The sequence below is a fragment of the Lactuca saligna genome, chromosome 9, assembly GCF_052625555.1.
Source record: "Lactuca saligna cultivar CGN05327 chromosome 9, ASM5262555v1, whole genome shotgun sequence".
NCBI classification, from domain to species: domain Eukaryota; kingdom Viridiplantae; phylum Streptophyta; class Magnoliopsida; order Asterales; family Asteraceae; genus Lactuca; species Lactuca saligna.
The window spans coordinates 19327089-19346586 of NC_136425.1; the positions used below are offsets into that span (position 1 = coordinate 19327089).

The following is a 19498-nucleotide window of genomic DNA, read 5'->3' on the forward strand; positions in this document are numbered from 1 at the left end:
ATTATTATCATATAAGCATAACTCTTATGCTCCCACAAGCTTTGACATGTATTCAGAAAACAACTTAACTTCCAGAAAAACAATACCTATTGAATTTCTTAACTTCATATTTCTAATACCTAATGTTTTGATAATCCTTTATCTAAGCTTATACACCTTTGCCTTAGATAGCTCATATGTGTCTCTAAACAATTTAGACTAATTGCCAAATCTCACAATTCGAATCATGGAAAGGGATACCGTAACCATAATCGAATTTAGGAATGCAATTTTCACAATCACTATCTTCTTAAAATCTCTCTTAGTGAAAGCATTTCCTCACAGTCATTTTCATGAAGAAGGGAATCTTATGACACTTAGATTTTAATGGTGTATGTGTTCCCATCCATGCGAATTTGTCAAAACCAAAGTTTGCTACAAATCCAAACTCATATGGACCGAACTCTTAATCTTGATTTCTTGCCTTATGGTAACACGAGTGCCCACCATGTCTTCCAAGCAGTTAAGCAGCTCACCCTTTCCTATCAATGTACTTTTCATTGATCAAGTTCCTTGCCTTTTATGCATTCAAATGATAACTCATAGAACTCGCATGCATAATTAACTCCACTGGAATGGCACAGAAACAAAATAACGTCAACACGATAGGTTATAAACCTCAAGTCGTGTGCTAGTGATGATCGATAAGGTTTATTCTTGATTTGTTCTTCAAACCTTTCAAGATCATTAAGACTCCCACTGACTCCTTGACATATAAGATTCTCTTGTCAATAAACATTTCTTGACAAACAAATATTCAAGAGTTAGTGTAGCTTTTATTAAGACAAAACACTTCACAAAATTGGTCTTAGTTGGTCTTTGTCTTATCCAAGACATCACAACTTTCCACATTTGGTGAATGTTATAAACCTTATTAAGACTTGTCACTCAATGTCACAATCTTAACTCTAAGACTTGTTTTTGGAACGAAGTATGATTGACTTTGTGATTTAACCATTTCTTCAATTCTTGATTCCTCTTCCCATACATACAATTGTACTAAGACTCACTTAGAGAATCAATTGAGATATGGTTCTTAATCATTGAGACCTATCATAAAACATAATAAAAGGTACTCTCCCTTCTTCTTAGAATAGAGAAACTTTTATCTTTCTGCCTACTTGATTCTTCTTATTCGTTCTACTATTGATTTAAACTCTTTTAATCAATTTAGTATCACACTTAATCTTATAAGTATAATCATATTTACTAAACCTTTAGTAAATCATGACGAATATCTTTGTTACTCTTGTGGTGGACTTGATCAACACACAACTTTGTGTACTCAATCTCCTAGTCCTTCACTTAACACTTTGTCAACGAATTAGTCTAATTTCCAAATATGAAATTTCTCATTCATCTTGCAACCAAGTTGCATGATTCCAAGTTTCTGTCCAATTGAAACTTGGGTGATGAGAAACTCTCCCTATTTGGTAAATTCTGGACATTTCCGCATAATTAAGAATCAAATCCATTATTGCTGATAATAGAAACATTCAAAACATCAATTTTTCATACACGCCATCTTAATGATAAATAAATAACATAAAATCAAAAATTTATTTTATTGCGGAAAAATTTGTCCTTACAATGCAATTCATTGAAAAACTATGTTAATACATATTTCTTAGCAATCTTATTCTAACTCTAAGTAGTAGCTCAAGATTCTAATCTTTAAGTAATGCGATCGAAATCCATTTCTTCACGATTAGATTCCGCTCACTTCATCCCTTAAGCTTCCTCTCTTTTCTTCGATCCTACAAGACATCGAAATGTAATCTTATCACATCATGTATTAAGAATCTAGAATAGGAACTTAAAAGAGTTAGTTAATGGATTTTACCTAAAGCAGAGCCATACGTTTTGACTCTCACATCTCTTAGATCTCTTAGGTAAATAGGACAGCTTCGTCTCCAATGCCCTTTCTCTTGGCAATAAAAGCAAATGGATTCCTTTGGAATGACACATGGAACTATATCAAAATCTACCTTTTCTGGATCTCCAATGTCACCATTTTCAATATCCATTGAAGTTTGGGAGTTTGATTTACCAGACAAATTTGCTCGACAGCTCGCCAAATCATTTATGATTCAGTAACTATAAGCAAATAGATCAAATCAATGAGGGTCACGTCATTATCCATCATATAGTACTCTCTTGCGAACTCACTATATGATTCAGGAAGCGACTGAAGAACCTAGTCAACAGCCAACTTACTTGAAATCTCGACACCCAACATCCTTAACCTGTTAATGTGCAACTTCATCTCTAAGATGTGTACACACACAAGTTTCCCATGTTTACTTGCCAAAAGGGCTTGAGTGAGCTTGAACTTTTCAAGCCTTCGAACTTGTGGGTTAGGGAGAATAATTGGAGGAGGTGGAGGAAGTGAAGCATGATCTCTTGTTCCTCGATCGAATCGTGGAATATCATCTTCATGTGGAAAGCTTGTTCCACGGGATTTGGGAATACCATAGTTGTCATATTTTGACATCTACAAAACGGGAGAAACTAAATTCAAGTTAGTTGATTGATTGAGTCCTTACTAAATCACCCAAATGAGATATTAAGGCTAGGACCCAATACAATACGCTACAACCTAGAAAAGGGATGCCGTAATCTAGTTGCAGAATATTTGAAGGTAGGTAAATGATGATTTACCAATTTCCACCATGAAAAACGAAAAAGAAATTTAAGTTTTAAATCTATGAAAACTCCTAGATCGTTTGAGATTCATTGAACTTTTCAATGGCATGTTTAAATCTCAATATGCTCCTCTAGTTTGTGACTGGGATACCGAGGATCACAAAGCGAGTGTGAATAACCATGCAAACTTACATGGTGCCCCCACATGTTACAGTCACCTATTCGATGTGCCGGTTAACCACACACGCTCCATTAACGTCTTCGCAAGGGCACAAAGTGTAATTTCATGGAATTGCATCAATTCACTTTTGCCTAAAGTAACTACGATTGGGAATTTTGTAAAACTTTTAGTTACTTTATACTTCATTATACTTTTAATGGAAAGGGTTTGCCCTATCCTACCCGTTCGGCTAACGAACCTCCATCAATCAAGGAAGCGGTGGGTAAGAGTGGATACCCATTAAACGACCATTTTATAGGCCATAACCTTATACCCCCCTTATAGATCGGCTTCGTGAATGAGGCTTACTAACGGTAAGACTAGCATTTTAGTTATACATATATAATATTAAACTTTTAATGTTATACATATTTTACACTTTTAAAATACTAGGTGGTTTAAATTATACATTTAATTAACCAAAATCATTATGGAATTATTAACTCTCTTTTAATTATACACTTAATTAATTTAATAAAAACATAAGGGTTTAATTTGAACTTTTCAAAATTAGGGTTTTGGAATTTAGACTTTCAAAATTAACTTTTAATCAACAATTTAAATTCCAAAACTTGAGGGCAAGTTTTGAAACTTTTCAAAACAATTAGGTTTTAATCTCATTTAAAATTTTCGAATTTAAGACATTTAAATTAAATTTTTAAATATTAAAACTCTTGATTTAATAATTATCTTGAATTAAACTATTAATTTTAATTATTAAATTATAAGGGACTATCTAAATCATGAGGATAATTACCATTTATACATTTAAAATATCCTAATCCCTTAAACTTCTACATAGATTTCGAAAATAAAGGATGAGATATCCCAAAATCTTTAATTACCATATTTAACTATTAAAGGATAATTACAAGATATGGGATAATCCAAATCCCTAAAATTTAGGATCTAACCTTGGGGAAGGAGGTAATTTCGAAATCCAAGGGTTGGATAACCCTAGATTTTAGAATCTTGGAGGCTAAGGAAAGGGTTTGGGAAACCCTAGCAAAAATCGCCAACTAGGGTTTTGCAACCCTAATTGCAAAAATTACCTAGCCTTCAGGGTTTATTAGGGGTGAGCATAATAACCGAAAAACCGAACCATAACCAAATTAACCGATATAACCGAACCATAATAACCGAACCGTTTTAAAAACCGTTGGTTCGGTTTATAATTTTTGTTAACCGATAATAAACGGTTCGGTTATGGTTTTATAGGTTAACCGAACCATTATTAACCGAACCGCTAACTTTATATTTTAATGCATAAAAATTATGGATTATATATAAAATAATATAGTCAAACTTATTTAAGACCCATTAAATTTTCAAAATATAATTCAGTAATCCTCATTTATCAAGAGATGAACATGCAATCAAACCATAAAAGGATGATCACGTAGATTATGCAGACACATACAATTTTCCAATCATGCATTGAGTTATTTATTGATTAATGTTGTAATTCATAATCGGCTAATTCTATAATTTGTAAATATTATTCGCAATTAATTTAATCTTCACACTCATAATCCTAATCGGAGGCTTTTCACACCGTTAATCCTAATCAAAGATTGTTTTAACTTTATAGTTCTATTCGAAGGATTTTTTTAATTTATAATCAAAACTTCTAGGTAAGTTAAGTTTTTAGTTCTTCTTCACTTTATGATATATTAAGAATGTATTTTTTCTAAAAAATTGCTTTTTATTTACTGTTTTTACTTAATCACATTGAATGTATATGAATGATTGTTTTTTTTATACAGATAACACGTAATATAAATGTTTAACTATTTTATTTTATACTTTTTGATTTAATCGCATTGAAAATGTATGAATGTTTGGCTTTATTTTAATGTTAATATCAATTATCAATATACAAAGTTATTAATGTCAAGTTTTTTTAATGTGTTATACTTTTATTGAATGTGACTATGTGTTATCTCACTCTGAGTATAAAATGTACACATTTTAATCTATTACTATAAGCTAGGTTACAAACATTGGTGCAGAGGACTTTTTATATTCTCTTTTCATTTTTATGCCACTATACTTTCGCCATTTATGTTATTTTGAACATTATGGTTAACCATTATTAACCATTAACCAAAACCGTTAATCGACAAAAAACCATTAACCATAACCAATATTAACCATACCCAATGGCTACCAAAATACATTAACCAGTCATAATGGTTATGGTTCGGTTTTGACCAATAACCGAACCAAACCGCTCCATACACACCCCTAGGGTTTATTAGCCATAAACCCTAATATGTCAAGTTCATACATTTGAATAAAAGCTAATTGAAAACAAAAACCATTGACTCTGATACCACTGATGGGTTTGATACAAACAATCCTATGTGTGCATGCAACCCTAGAATTGGATCTATGTTTTCACTATTAGTTACACAACATTATGAACACATAATAAAACCCTAATGAGTCATACTATTTTCGAAATTCACCAAGAAGATTAGAATACATTCCTTTTGTTGTTATATAGTAATAACAACTCAAATCCTCCTTGTAATGGCTTTAGAAAGCTTAGAGTCACAAGTGTCACTCCTCTAATGGCTCACAAACACGAAGAGCAAGAGGATGAAGAATGATAAGAGAGGAGGCACCCAAAAACGTGTGGAAACCCTAAGGAAACTCTTGTTCACGTTTTTGGTGCTCTAGGGATCCTTAAATAGTGAAGCTATTAGGGTTATCTAAACAAGGAAACCCTAATTTGACTGCTTAAGCCCTAAGCAACCCATGGACTCCCTCCTTAGAGGCCTAGGACGATTTCTAATGGGTTTCCCCATAGAATTCGTCCACCCCTATAATATGGAGTCCATTAGCCCAATATTCAACTATCATACAATTGACAGTTCTAGTCCCTTAAGTTTAATTAATGTCTTTTAGCCACAAAATTAATTCTTAATTAATTATCGACTAATATTAATTAACCAATATGATTTCTCCTTTAATATATTATTCTCATAATATATTAATAAATCATAATTAATCCTCTCTCTCCATAATTCATCCTATCAATTTGCTTTGGTGAAGGCAACCCAAAAGGACCATGCATCATCGGGTCAAGTACATACCAAAATAGTTATGAACTTAGACACTAATCCAACAACAAGTTGTTGAGTTTGGAGCCGAGAGTTAGGGTTTGATCTTCTTGATTCAACGCTACTTGTGAGGTGAGTTTTCCTCACTATACTTATGGGTCGAAGGCACCAAGGTCGGCCCATTGGATCGGATTTCCTAGTAGTTGATGATGTGTTGAGTATGAGTTAGTTATGCATGCTACTTTATTATGCGAGTTTGGTAGATCTATAGGACTACCTGTGATATTGTCTGATTATATGTATGCACATTTAGTTGTTATATGTCGATATGTTATGTGGGTAGGGTTGAGGTTGTACTGCTCCGTGTAGTGACCAACAAACCCTAGAGTATGCTAGATAAGAGCTGAGGGTCGGAAGAGCATGCCAGACTTATACTGAGGACTTCTCATCATTCCAGATGCGAACTAAGGGCCAAGGGAGCATGTCAGACTCGCACTGAGGGTTGATCAGTTATATTCCAATCTTAGGACTGAAGGGGCAAGCCAGTCATAAGATGTGGGCTTGAGAGTAAGCCAGACTTATGTTGTGGGATCAGGAGCAAGCCAAATGTGATCTGTAGGCCTGAAAGGCATGCCAGACTCATATTGTGGGCTCGGGTGTAATCCAACATATAGGTTGTGGACCCATTAAATGTTGTTATTATGTGTGCTATTTGTTATGTATCAGTATTTTGGGGGAACTCACTAAGCTTCGCGCTTATAGTTTTGTATTTTATTTCAGGTATTTCAGATGATCGCGGGAAGGTGAAGGTTTGATCATGCACCTCCTCACATTTCATGATTTTGATTTCTGGGATACTCTGATATGAAACTATTTTGAAAACATTTTGTAATAAATATTGGTTTTTGAATGCTTGAAAAAGTTTTAAATTTTCATGAATTTTATGGATGTGACAAGTTGGTATCAGAGCCTTGGTTTGAGTGGATTGGAGGAACACTCGTGTGAATCTAGTCTCAAACTAAGGAAAAGATTTTCAAAATGATTTTCAAGTGGTTTTCAAAATACTAAAGGGGGATGCATAGTGTACGATCAACCGGAGCCAATAAGTAGACCCCAAAATACCATACGTGTATTTGATATTGTGATATGTTAGAACAACATGCTTGTGATTGGGTAGGGATCTCAAGGAATTGAATGATAGAATTGTATGATTATATGATGCCTGATAGCCTAGGGTTTTCCTTATATGAATTTGACATCATTACTGTAGTTGTTTAGCGTATGCATCATAGTTGTACATAATTAAGATCTTATAGCTTGAGAATGTTTGGTTTGGTCTTATTTCTTGTTCTTGTTTAATGAAGGGCTTAGGGTAGGATCAGATACTCGAAAGTCTATAGGTTCCAACGTTATCTATGACTAGCATACACGAGTGTTGCAGGGTTAGTAGAAGGTTCATGGATGAGTTTTGCGGGGTCAGACGACCAGTTATGAGATATTTAGCCTTCCTCTAGGAGTGAGGATTGAGCACTCGCCTATGTTTATATATATTGTTAGGGCGTTGTGATGATACTTGATGCAAATATGAGTAGGTGTGGAAGGTAGTATGGGACCGTACTACTGAAAGCACATGACCCATATGCGTAGCGAGGAAGTCACAACCCCTAGGGATTTGTTAGGAGTTGGTTCCCTGTTACTATACAAAGTGTCTGATATTTTCCTGGTATATTTTCAATATGGTGACTATGAGGCGATTTTGACTGGATCTGGGTCAGGATCAAGAGCTGGCACTCAGGGTGGACTAGCAGTGCCCGTGACCATTGGTCAGATGAGTCCAGATGGGCTAGATGCTAGGATTCAGGAGATCCTACATGATGAGGTTGCTGCACTTTTTCGGTTTGATTTGCCAGAGATGTTTTGGTCTATTAAGACCGCTATGGTTGAGTAATTTGATGAGCGCTATGCAGCCGTTACTGAGACGACTTCAGTTGTAGCCTCCTCAGCCGTAGCAGTTGTAGGTACGGGGACAAGTCGGGCTTTTTAGTACTGGGACTTCGATAACACGAAGCCCCAAATTTTGATGTGGTTCAGGATTCGATCATAGCCATGAGGTGGCTATATAATGTTGATGAATGATTTTTCACATGCTTATGTCCTACTAACTAGAAGGTCAGGTGTGCTCTGAACCTACTGAGGTCCGGAGCAAAGGATTGGTGGAGATTGATGACACGGTTGTATTCTGATGAGTAGAGAGTTGTAGTTACTTGAGATTAGTTCAGGGAGATGTTCTGTACTTGCTACATTCCACGAGTTGAGCGAGAGTGGCTGCCACATGAGTTTTTGGATATGAGACAGGGTACAGAGTCGGTGACGGAGATCACCCGTATGTTCACTGAGAGGGGGATGTTTTGCCTAGAGTTTGCTTATGAGCAGGCTTAGATGACTTGTTATTTGAGCATGCTCAAGAATGACATCAGAAAGTTTGTTGCTACCCAGGGATGTGATACATTACTGGAGTTATAGGAGGCCACTAGGCAGCGTGAGCTTGAAATTGAATTACAGTTGAGAGAGCAGAGACAGGCCCCGATACAGTTGCAGTCGGCATCAAAGCGGTCCAAGACCGCTGATTCTAGGGTTGGAGGTCAGTGCGGCCACACTTGCTGGAAGTGCGGGAAGGTTCATTCGGGGATTTGTCGATATGGTAGTAGGTGTCACAAATGTGGCAAGAAGGGGCATTATGCGAGGGATTTTCGCTATCTCGCCCCAATTCCGAGTGTGAGGGTATGTTATCATTGTGATCAGGTTGGCCATGTGAAGGCCAACTGTCCATTTCTCACCGCCAAGCCAGCGTAGGCTCCCGTGCTAGCTACACTGAGGATTACTGATGGGAGTCAGGGTAGAGCAGAGATCTCGAGGGCTCTGGGACGCGCCTTTCAGCTTACAGCTGAGGAGGCCACGACAACACCGAATGTGGTAGCTGGTATGTTTCTATCCTTTATTATACTAATTATATCCGTTTTATGCTTACGTGTTTGTACCTATGTTAGGTAGTTCTTAGTGAACTCCTTACCTGTCCTGGTATTATTTGACTCCAGGGCAAGTCGATCATTTGTCTCTCGATCATTTAGTAGGGAGTTCGGTTTGCCTGTGGGAGAGCTAGAGTGTCCTTTGTGAGTCTCTATCGCCAACGAACATGGGATTTTTGCTTCTTCAATCTATTGGGGTTGCATTCTAGATATCTTCAGGGTATCCTTCCCCATAGACTTGATTCTGATTCCCATGGGGGATGTATGTGTGATTGTGGGAATGGACTAGTTGAGTCGCTTCGGTGCCATGATTGATTGCGAGGGTCAGTGGGTGGTAGTTAGAACCCCAAGTGGGGGAGAACTAGTTATCTACAGTGAAGGAACTAGATTGGGTTCATGGTTTTGCTCAACGGCCAGGACTCGACAGTATATTCAACATGGTTGTGCGGGTTATTTGGCGTATGTTGTAGATACACGAGTTAGGGATCAGATTTTTGTTTCGGACATTCTGGTTACCAGAAAGTTCATTGATGTATTTCCGGAGGAGTCACCGGAGTGCCTCCTGAGAGGTAGGTCGAGTTCAGGATCTACCTAGGGCCAGGTGCGGCCCCTATCGCCAAGGCATCATACTGATTGGCACCACCCGAGATGCAGGAACTGTCATCTTAGTTACATGAACTGATAGGCAAGCAGTTCATCTGTTCGAGCAGTTCTCTGTAGGGAGCGTCGATCCTCTTCGTCAGGAAGAAGGATGGTTCACTGTTAGAATTGCCGGCGTAAACGATTTAAACAAATAAAAGTATAAAATAAACTGCTTTATTACACTAGCAGGTAGTACAGGTAAGCATGGTCGAATCCTCAGGGACACGTACTAAAGTTTACACCTCTTTGCGCAAGGTGTGAACTGATTCTTGATGAATGCGATAAACATAAAGGGGGGGGGGTTGTTTTTGAAAATTAAACTAACAAAGATTGAAAATGACAAGAAAATGACTAAATTTAAAGTGATGAAAATTCAAATGAGAGAAAGCAATTTAAGTTTCGCAGCGACACCCCTAATCATATAACTAATCTTCAACACAATAATTGACTATGTACTTGTTTAAACTGGTACTAAAGTTCATTAACAAGCTCTAATGATATTTGTTACAAAAAATCGATTAATCAAAATAAGTTCTTCAAATTAAACCTAACTTTTTACTGAATTAACCAAACAAGCTCTTGATTAACAAAGAAAAGTTGCATTAGACACAGTGTAATTCCCAGTAAAGTTCAATACCTCTCATAAGCTCAGAGGCGTTAAAACTTTTTTGATCAATTCATATTAGAATTAACCCTAATCTTAGAAATAATTCAATACTTGTCACTTTTTACTAATTAGTCTAGACAATTACGGATCTAAACAATTAGATGATTAGAATGATTCACAAACTACTTAAGTGGCCAACAGAAACTGAAATCAAGATCATACATTCAATTAACACATAATTAATCAAACTAAACAGTAATCATAGTCAAACATAGTGCTTAATGATTAATCATACGAAAAGGTTACATCTTGCGAAACTGAAATCTGATTTTTTTAGCTGGGCATGGCTAAAAACGGATTACAAACAATGGAAATAGAGTCTAAACGATAAATCTTACTAAACTACGAATAAAAATCGAATCGTCTCCTTTAGATCTGCGTTCTTCACTTGGAAACCTCTGAAAATCGCCTCTGAATCGCCAGGAATCGCCAATTAGGGTTACTGGAAGAGTATCAGGCTGAATTTATACGTCTAGCTGTTAAAACATCGTACCTGCGATCACATGGGGTATACCTGCGATTGCATGTATCACCCAAAAGTACGTCGCGGGATTTTTTAATGAAGTACGTTGCTATTCCGACGCAAATTGACCAACCTATGACTGCAAGGACTATACCTACGATCACAAGTATCTCTTTTTTCTTTACTGATGAATTTTTTTTGGCTTGGCAAATCCTCGAAGGCAACCTACGATCACAAGGACATACATGCGATCGCAAGGACTGGACTTGCGATATCAAGTTACTTCTTTTGGCTATTTTGATCTTCTTTCCTCCTTCCAAGCAGTTCTGGATCATTTCCCGACATCCTTCCTTGGTCTAGACTCCAGTTAAGCTCCTAAGCATCCACGAACGCATCCCGAACTTGCGCAATCATGCATGTGCTCCAAATGGTCCTGAAAAATCATAATAAACGTGAGCAGTACGGGCATTCTTCAAAATAATCATGAAACACGTAATACATAAGAATAATCGGGAGTTAATTAACTTTTTATAATGAAATACGTCAGAAATTGTGCTAGAAGATGCATATAAAATGCATCTAACAAACCTCCCCAGGCTTACACCTTACTTGCCCTCAAGTAAGGAAAAAATAACTATGGAAACATAATTGGGGCTAAAGGCACACGTTTACTAAAACAAAAACTTAACTAACAAGAAATACCAAAGCTAAACATAAGACATGCATGCAAAGATGAAGAAAATGAATAATGACTAAAATGATATGCAAATGAAAAACGAACAACTAAAATGCAATATGCTTCTCTTTTTTTTTATAAATTTTCATTTAAATATATATATATATATATATATATATATATATATATATATATATATATATATATATTCCTTTTACGATCAGACTTTACATCGATACTGAGCTCCAATCACTAACACCAAAACAACCATCCTGCTATCTTTCGTGTATCAAAGACTCCCAAGGTAAGGAAGGCCACAAAACGATGTAACACAATAATCCAACTCTAGTTTTATTTAAACTTTACACCTTAATTAGTTTTATGAGCGAAAATAACACAGTCGGAATCTCATGTCCTTAAGACTAGATGGCCAAGAATCAGAATCGCCGCATCCTTAAGAACCCACATGACCAAATCAGCTTTCGCCGAAGCAGCAAGGGCCAAACCCCTTAGGAGCCCGAGCTCTATGCTTTCACTTTTTTTGAGAGCCACAAGTATCATATCACACAGTTCTTTATTCGCCAGATGTAACTTTGGAACGATTCTAACTTGATTTAACTTTGATTTATACTTCGTTTTGAACTTTGATTTATACTTCGTTTTGAACTTGATTTCTTCAATCTTTTTTTTTTTGGAATTTCTTGAGGCTTCTTCAATTGAGCGTTTGAAATTATTTCATTTGGGTACTAGATATAACGTTGTACTCTTTCTTCATTTTGACTGTGTGGATCTGATACTTAAGCTCTCTGTTACCACGAGGGTAACGCGTGTCAACAAATAGGGTCATGATTTGTGGGTTCAGAGTTGCCGATAAAGATTCTTTTTAAACATTAATAAGCAAATCATCCTAGAGCTGTTATTACTGCCCAAAAAACGTTTCAGTACGCTACTTTTTATTATTATATAAGATCGGGGTCTCGAATCACGGTGTCTTGGATCCCCTGGTTATGACAGCTGATTCTACACTTCCAATAACAATCAAGTCGCTTCACATTTTTTTCATTTTCAATTTTCAATATCCCACTTCATGGAGCTATCGTATGTAAAGATCGTCATCATCTCATAATTTATTTTTACACAAAATAAAAATAAAAAACTAAGAAGAAATAAGATGACAACTAAAAGAAACATAAATGAAAAATCTTTTTTTTTTGAAATCAAAATAAAAACTTTTTACAAAAAGATAAGAAATCTCCGCAAGCTTAAAATTAAGCAGTGTCCTCAATGCTTAGGGAGGAGTGGAAAACGACTACTCGGACGATGGAGCATAGCGACGGAAGAACTGATCGCGAAAATCATCGAAGTTGTCGCGCAGACCTAAGAGCTCGTTACGATAGTCGGTAACCTGAGCGCTATACTGTTGATAGTCAAGGCGAAGACCAGTCATCGTCTGCTGAAGAGAAGCAATATCCCCACGAAGGTCAAGGTAATGCTGGTAAGTGAAAGGAGAGTTGGGGTGAGGGTAAGATGGATGAGTGGGTGGGGGCTGATCCTGAAAGTCAGTCTGCATAGGATCAGGCTAGGTAAAGGATATAGTTGTGGCGTCTGCATAGTTTGGGTGCTGAGTGGATGAAGATGGTCGATCAGACTGTGCATGCGGTTCCCTACGTGGGCGAGGTGGTAATTGAATGTTCGAAGAGAGCACCCACTCAGTCTCGCTAATGGGTTCAGCGAGAGCTATGTCATCAGGTCTAGTGACCTTGAAATAAAGGGAGCGACCCAACATCCAAACATACCCGCCTGGGGCCGGACGAAGCATGTGCATAAACCTAAGGGTCTGCAGGGTCAAACATAAAGAATCACCCGCGAAAAAGGTGTACACTGGAGGAGATGGCACCGTGAGGGCGCGGGCAATGACAGAAATCAAACCACCACAACGAATTGCACCGTGGGTGAGAAAGGAGATAACTCTATGGAAACGTTTGATGATAACATCACCAAAATGCGGGCGGTGCGACCTAGTGATCATGCACCACAAAAGAAAAAGCTCGGCTTTACCGGATTTCGTAGTCTCAATCTGTGCATAAATAATATTGCATATAACTTTCAATGCAATTTTGAGAATAGGGTGCATAATACTGGTCTGTACGGATGAGGTTGCATCGTAAAACGGCAGACTGGTAATGGAGTACCAAAACTCACGGACATCAAAACGGGGGGGGGGGGGGGGATGGGATAAACTGGTGATAGAAGAAAGTACATAAATGGTCGACGTGAATAGTGTGAGGGGTGTTAAAGATACGAAAAGCTATGTTTCCCTCATGATTCACCTCACTAAGAGTAGCTAAAAACTCTCAGGTCAGTAGAGGATAAGTGGCAAAATCCGCAGATAATAGGCGCTCCCAGCCAATATTAGCAAAAAGAGTGTGAACACCATCATGAATATGGAGTCCCCGCATGAGTGAGCAGCTAGGGACCTAGGCCAGTGGCATAATCTCGCGGTCAAGGAGCTGCTGGTAACAGTCAAGTGCGTCCTGTGAACCTAAGTCTATAGTGACATTGTGTTGGAAATTTAGTGAAAATATTTATATTTTTTACTAACTTTGGACATATATAAATATATACATATGTTGTACATATAACGAACTCTAAGTGGGTTTGTGTTCTCCTCCATGAGGACTTCGAAACGATATATTATATGTCTAAAATAGAGTATAAGTGAATGAGATATCGATACTCAAAGATGGGTATTTGAGAATAAGTTTAGCAAAAGAGAGGAATGTGGGAATAAGTCCCACATTGGTAGAGAGACCAAACTCAACAAGGTTTATAAGCTTCATTGCATGGAAGGCTTACAAACTTGTGTCTATGGTTATGCTACAATTCCTACCCGCGCGCAGGGGGGGGGGGTGCAAATCTTGGTTCCTTAGAACAAAACACACCGAACTCATGCATGGGCGCGACCTGCGAACATGAATGCAACTCCGAAAACTCAGGCGTGCGATACCCTCGTTTTTGCTAAACTTGACAGTTTTGGTCCCTATTTTTTGAATTCTGTAACGGGTGCAATAATTGCTTAATTAATGAGATTTATTGTCATTAAACACTCAATCAATTAGTGATTTGTTTTCGTTTCACAATTCGACTATAAAAGAAGACCATTGCCTTCTCATTCAGACATACGAATGAATTTACTCTTCTTCTTCTTCCTTCTCTGCATACCTGCTTCCGGCGATCTTTTCAGGCAAGTGGTTATCTCCGGCAGTACACAATACTGTTTAGGTTGTTGTACCCTGGGAACAGACGGCGAATCTGTTTAAGGGAATCGAGTCCAACTCGAGCCTCAGCCACATCGTTTGCATCTAATCTTTCTTTACAGGAACCTCTCAAGGACGAAAATCGAAGACGTTATACTAACAGTCTTAAACAGAATTTATTCTTTCTTCTGAAAGCTCTCGTTTTTCTGTTCTTTTATTCTAAAATCGAGTTTCTATCGATTTTTTTTCCTATAATAATATATTTGATTGTCGTTGCGAATTTTTTCAGTATGTCTGCAACTCCCGTTGGTACTGGAACTCCTGTTGTTGGTGCTACCCCTGCTATGAACCCAAATGCACCAGTTCCAAACATCATGGCTAATCATGCTGAAAGACCTGAAAAATTTTCTGGCTTGAACTGCAAGAGGTGGCAACAGAAGATGTTGTTCTACTTGACCACCTTGAACCTGGCTCGGTTCCTAACAGAAACTGCTCCTGTAATTGCTGAGGGGCAGGCTGATGCTCAATCTGTGACTGCTATGGATGCATGGAAGCATTCAGAATTTTTGTGCCGCAACTATGTGTTGAATGGGCTAACAGATGCACTTTACAATGTTTATTGTAAAGTTGTAACTGCTAAGGAACTATGGGAGTCGTTGGAAAGGAAGTATAAGACAGAAGATGCTGGAACTAAGAAGCATGTTGTTGCTAAGTTCTTAGAATACAAAATGGTTGACTCGAAATCTGTTATGAGTCAAGTCCAAGACCTTCAGGTCATCATACATGATAACAATGCAGAAGGGATGGATCTTAATGAATCATTCCAAGTTGCATCAATGGTTGAAAAGCTTCCTCCTGGTTGGATAGACTTCAAAAATTACCTTAAGCATAAGCGAAAGGAGATGTCTGTGGAGGAACTGGTGGTGCGTCTTCGCATTGAAGAAGACAATAGAATGGCCTTAAAGAAAGGCAGTGAAGTTGAATCTTCTAAGTTCATATAGTGGAAGTTGGTCAAACTTCCAAAAGCAAAGGAAAGGGACCTCACAAAGGGAAAGCAAAGGGCAAAAACCTAGGCCCCAAGGCAGGAACTTTCAAGAAGAAGTTCAAGTGCTACAATTGTGGCCAACCGGGTCACAAGGCTTCGGAGTGCCCTCAACCTAAGAGGGAAAACCGTCAAGCAAACATGGTGAATGATAACATGGAGTTGGTGGCCATGATAACTGATCTCACGGCTATGGTTTCTGAAGTGAATCTTATGAATACAAATTCAAAGGAGTAGTGGATTGACACGGGAGATACTCGTCATGTGTGTCATGACAAAAGTGTTTTCAACACTTACAAAGAACTTGAAGATGGTGAAAAGCTCTACATGGGAAATGCTGCTACCGCGGATATCAAAGGTGTTGGTGATGTCATTCTAAAAATGACTTCGGGGAAAGAAGTGAAGCTTAGGGATGTCTTGTATGTTCCTGAACTTCGTAAGAATCTAGTGTCGGGTGGTTTGTTGAACCAATTTGGTTTTAAGCTAGTGTTTGAGTCGGACAAGTTTGTTTTGTCCAAAAATGGTATGTTTGTGGGAAAAGGATATGCCTTGAATGGCATGTTCAAATTGAATGTAATGGTGACAAACAAAATGAATAATGAAAGTTCTAGTTCTGCTTATTTGCTTGAGTGTTCAAATGTTTGGCATGGTCACTTAGGACATGTAAATTACAATTCAATTAAGTGATTAATTAAACTAGAATACATACCAAAACTTAATATTGACTCAAATCACAAATGCCCCACATGTGTTGAAGCTAAACAAACTAGATTGTCTTTCCAAACAATCAAAAGAAACACCGAACCTCTTGATTTAATTCACACTGATGTGTGTGATCTAAAGTCAATTCCTACTCAAGGTGGGAACAAATACTTCATTACATTCATCGATGATAGCACAAAATATTGCTACATATATTTACTTAAGAGTAAAGATGAAGCAATAGACAAGTTTGTCTTGTACAAAAATGAAGTTGAGAATCAACTCAACAAGAGAATTAAAATGGTTAGAAGTGATAGGGGTGGGGAATATGTTTCTCCCTATGCTGATTTTTGTGCTAAAAATGGAATTCGTCATGAATTCACATCACCCTATTCACCTCAATCCAATGGAATTGCTGAAAGAAAGAACCGTACCTTGAAAGAAATGGTCAATGCCATGATAATTAGTTCAGGTGTAAACCAGTCAATGTGGGGGGAAGCTATTTTGTCAGCTAACTATCTTTTAAATAAGATACCTCACAAAGAAAAGAATGAAACACCGTATGAACTTTGGATGGGTAGAAAGCCATCGTATAAGTACTTACGAGTGTGGGGGTGCCTAGCTAAAGTGGTAGTGCCACCACCTAAGGTACAAAAGTTACGGCCTAAAACAGTGGATTGTGTATTCATTGGGTATGCACAAAGTAGTAGTGTCTATCGGTTCCTTGTGCATGATTCTAAGAATCCTGAAATACATAAGAATACCATAATGGAATCAAGGAATGCTTCATTCTTTGAAGATGTGTTTCCTTGTTTGAACAAGGAAGTTGAAAGCCCATCTTTACCAAATAACGAAGTTGTTCGAGAGGAAGAACAAGCTTAATCCGAAGAGGAAGAGATAGAACCCAGAAGAAGTAAGAGGGCTAGAGTTGAAAAATCATATGGTGATGATTTTTTCACCTATGTGGTGGAAAGTGAACCTAAAACCTACCAAGAGGTGGTAACTTCTTCTGAGGGACCTCAATGGAAAGAAGCCATCAAAAACGAGGTAGAGTCTATCTTACAAAATCATACATGGGAACTAGTAGATCTACCTCCAGGTAGCAAGCCACTAGGTTACCGTTGGATCTTTAAGAGAAAGATGAGACCTGATGGTAGTATTGATAAATACAAGGCAAGACTAGTAATCAAAGGTTATAGACAAAAGGAAGGTCTAGAGTACTTTGATACCTATTCGCCGGTAACGCGGATAACATCCATTAGATTAGTTCTTGCCATTGCAGCTATCAGAAACTTGCAAGTTCATCAAATGGATGTGAAAACAGCTTTCCTAAATGGGGAGTTGGAAGAAGAAATTTATATGGAGCAACCTGAGGGGTTCATTGCCTCAGGACAAGAGAACAAGGTTTGTAAACTTGTTAAGTCTCTATATGGATTAAAACAAGCTCCTAAACATTGGCATCAAAAACTTGATCAAGTCATGATGGAAAGTGGCTTTAGAATCAATGAGTGTGATAAGTGTATCTATGTGAAAAACACCACTCATGGATATGTCATATTGTGTTTGTATGTTGATGATATGCTTATCATTGGTAGTGATGACAAGATAATAAGATCCACAAAGGATATGTTGAAATCCAGGTTCGACACGAAAGATATGGGTTTAGCAGATGTGATTCTTGGAGTGAAGATCACAAGAACCCAAAGTGGTTTGATTTTGAATCAAACACACTATGTGGATAAAATTCTTGAAAAATTTGCTAAGGGAGATACTAACATAGCTAGAACTCCAATTGACACTAGTCAACATCTACATAAAAATAGAGGTGATAGTGTTAATCAAGTGGAATATTCAAGAATTATTGGCAGTATGATGTATCTAATGAGTTGTACCAGACCTGACTTAGGATATGCTGTGAGTAGACTAAGTAGATACACTAGTAAACCCACTTCTGAACACTAGAAGAGTATTACTAGGTTGCTGAGGTATGTGAGATACACACGGGAATATGGACTGCATTACGGAAGAGATCCAGCAGTTATTGAAGGATACACGGATGCAAATTGGATATCTGACATAAAAGATTCCAGATCTACAAGTGGATATGTGTTTACACTTGGAGGTGCTGCTGTAGTATGGAAATCATCCAAGCAAACAGTTATATCTAGATCTACGATGGAATCTGAATTTATCGCCTTAGATATTTGTGCTGAAGAGGCGGAGTGGCTACGTCAATTTGTAGAGGACATTCCCGAATGGCCTAAGCCGGTAACGGCCATAAGTATACATTGTGATAACCAATCAGCAATTGGTAGAGCTCAAAGTACAATGTATAATGGGAAATCAAGGCACATTAGACGTAGACATAAAACGATACGACAACTAATCTCTACGGGAGTTATCACGATTGACTGGGTGAAATCAAAGGATAACATTGCGGATCCGCTTACAAAAGGCTTGAGTAGAGATGTAGTTTATAAGTCGTCAAGAGGAATGGGACTAAATCCCATGAATGAATAAATTCATACGAAGGAAACCTTACCCAGAAGACTGGAGATCCCAAGATCTGGGTTCAAAAGGATAACCTAATTGTATGAGTGGGGTAGGTCACTGTGGGGGAAGTTAACTTTTCATCCTAGTCCATTCCTTTATGTTGTGACCAAATTAGGCTAAACATATGGTTTTTAATGATTCTTGGAATCACCTATGTGAGAGAGAAATGGGGTCGCTTCGAAGGGAATTATAGGGGCAAAAATTCCTAAAGCTCTTGCAGAACCAGGTTAGTGTTCATGACCAAAACGAACACGTCTATGAGGATATGACCTTGTCAGGGAGAGTCCTGTGAGATTTACGTTGTCGTCTACATAAATGGCAGCTTAGTTCAAAGACATCGAGATCTACTAACTGCTAGGAGATTAAGTGTAACTTCTTAAGGGAAGGTTCAAAGGGTAATACATACCTATCCTATGCAGGATTCAACTGTTGAAAATTTCGTCTGGAAATTGGATGTGCAGAGATCGATCTCCATTCATGTGGGGGATTGTTGGAAA

At 37.7% G+C, this 19498-nt stretch overlaps 1 protein-coding gene across 1 annotated transcript; it reads left to right on the forward strand.

The window, feature by feature from the left end:
• The first annotated feature begins 14632 nt into the window (after nucleotides 1-14632).
• Nucleotides 14633-15705, forward strand: LOC145016046 (uncharacterized). The gene is made up of 2 exons (XM_078974480.1): nucleotides 14633-14691; nucleotides 14994-15705. The coding sequence occupies exons 1-2, from the start codon at nucleotides 14633-14635 to the stop codon at nucleotides 15703-15705; spliced, it is 771 nt and encodes a 256-aa protein (XP_078830606.1).
• Nucleotides 15706-19498: the final 3793 nt, after the last annotated feature.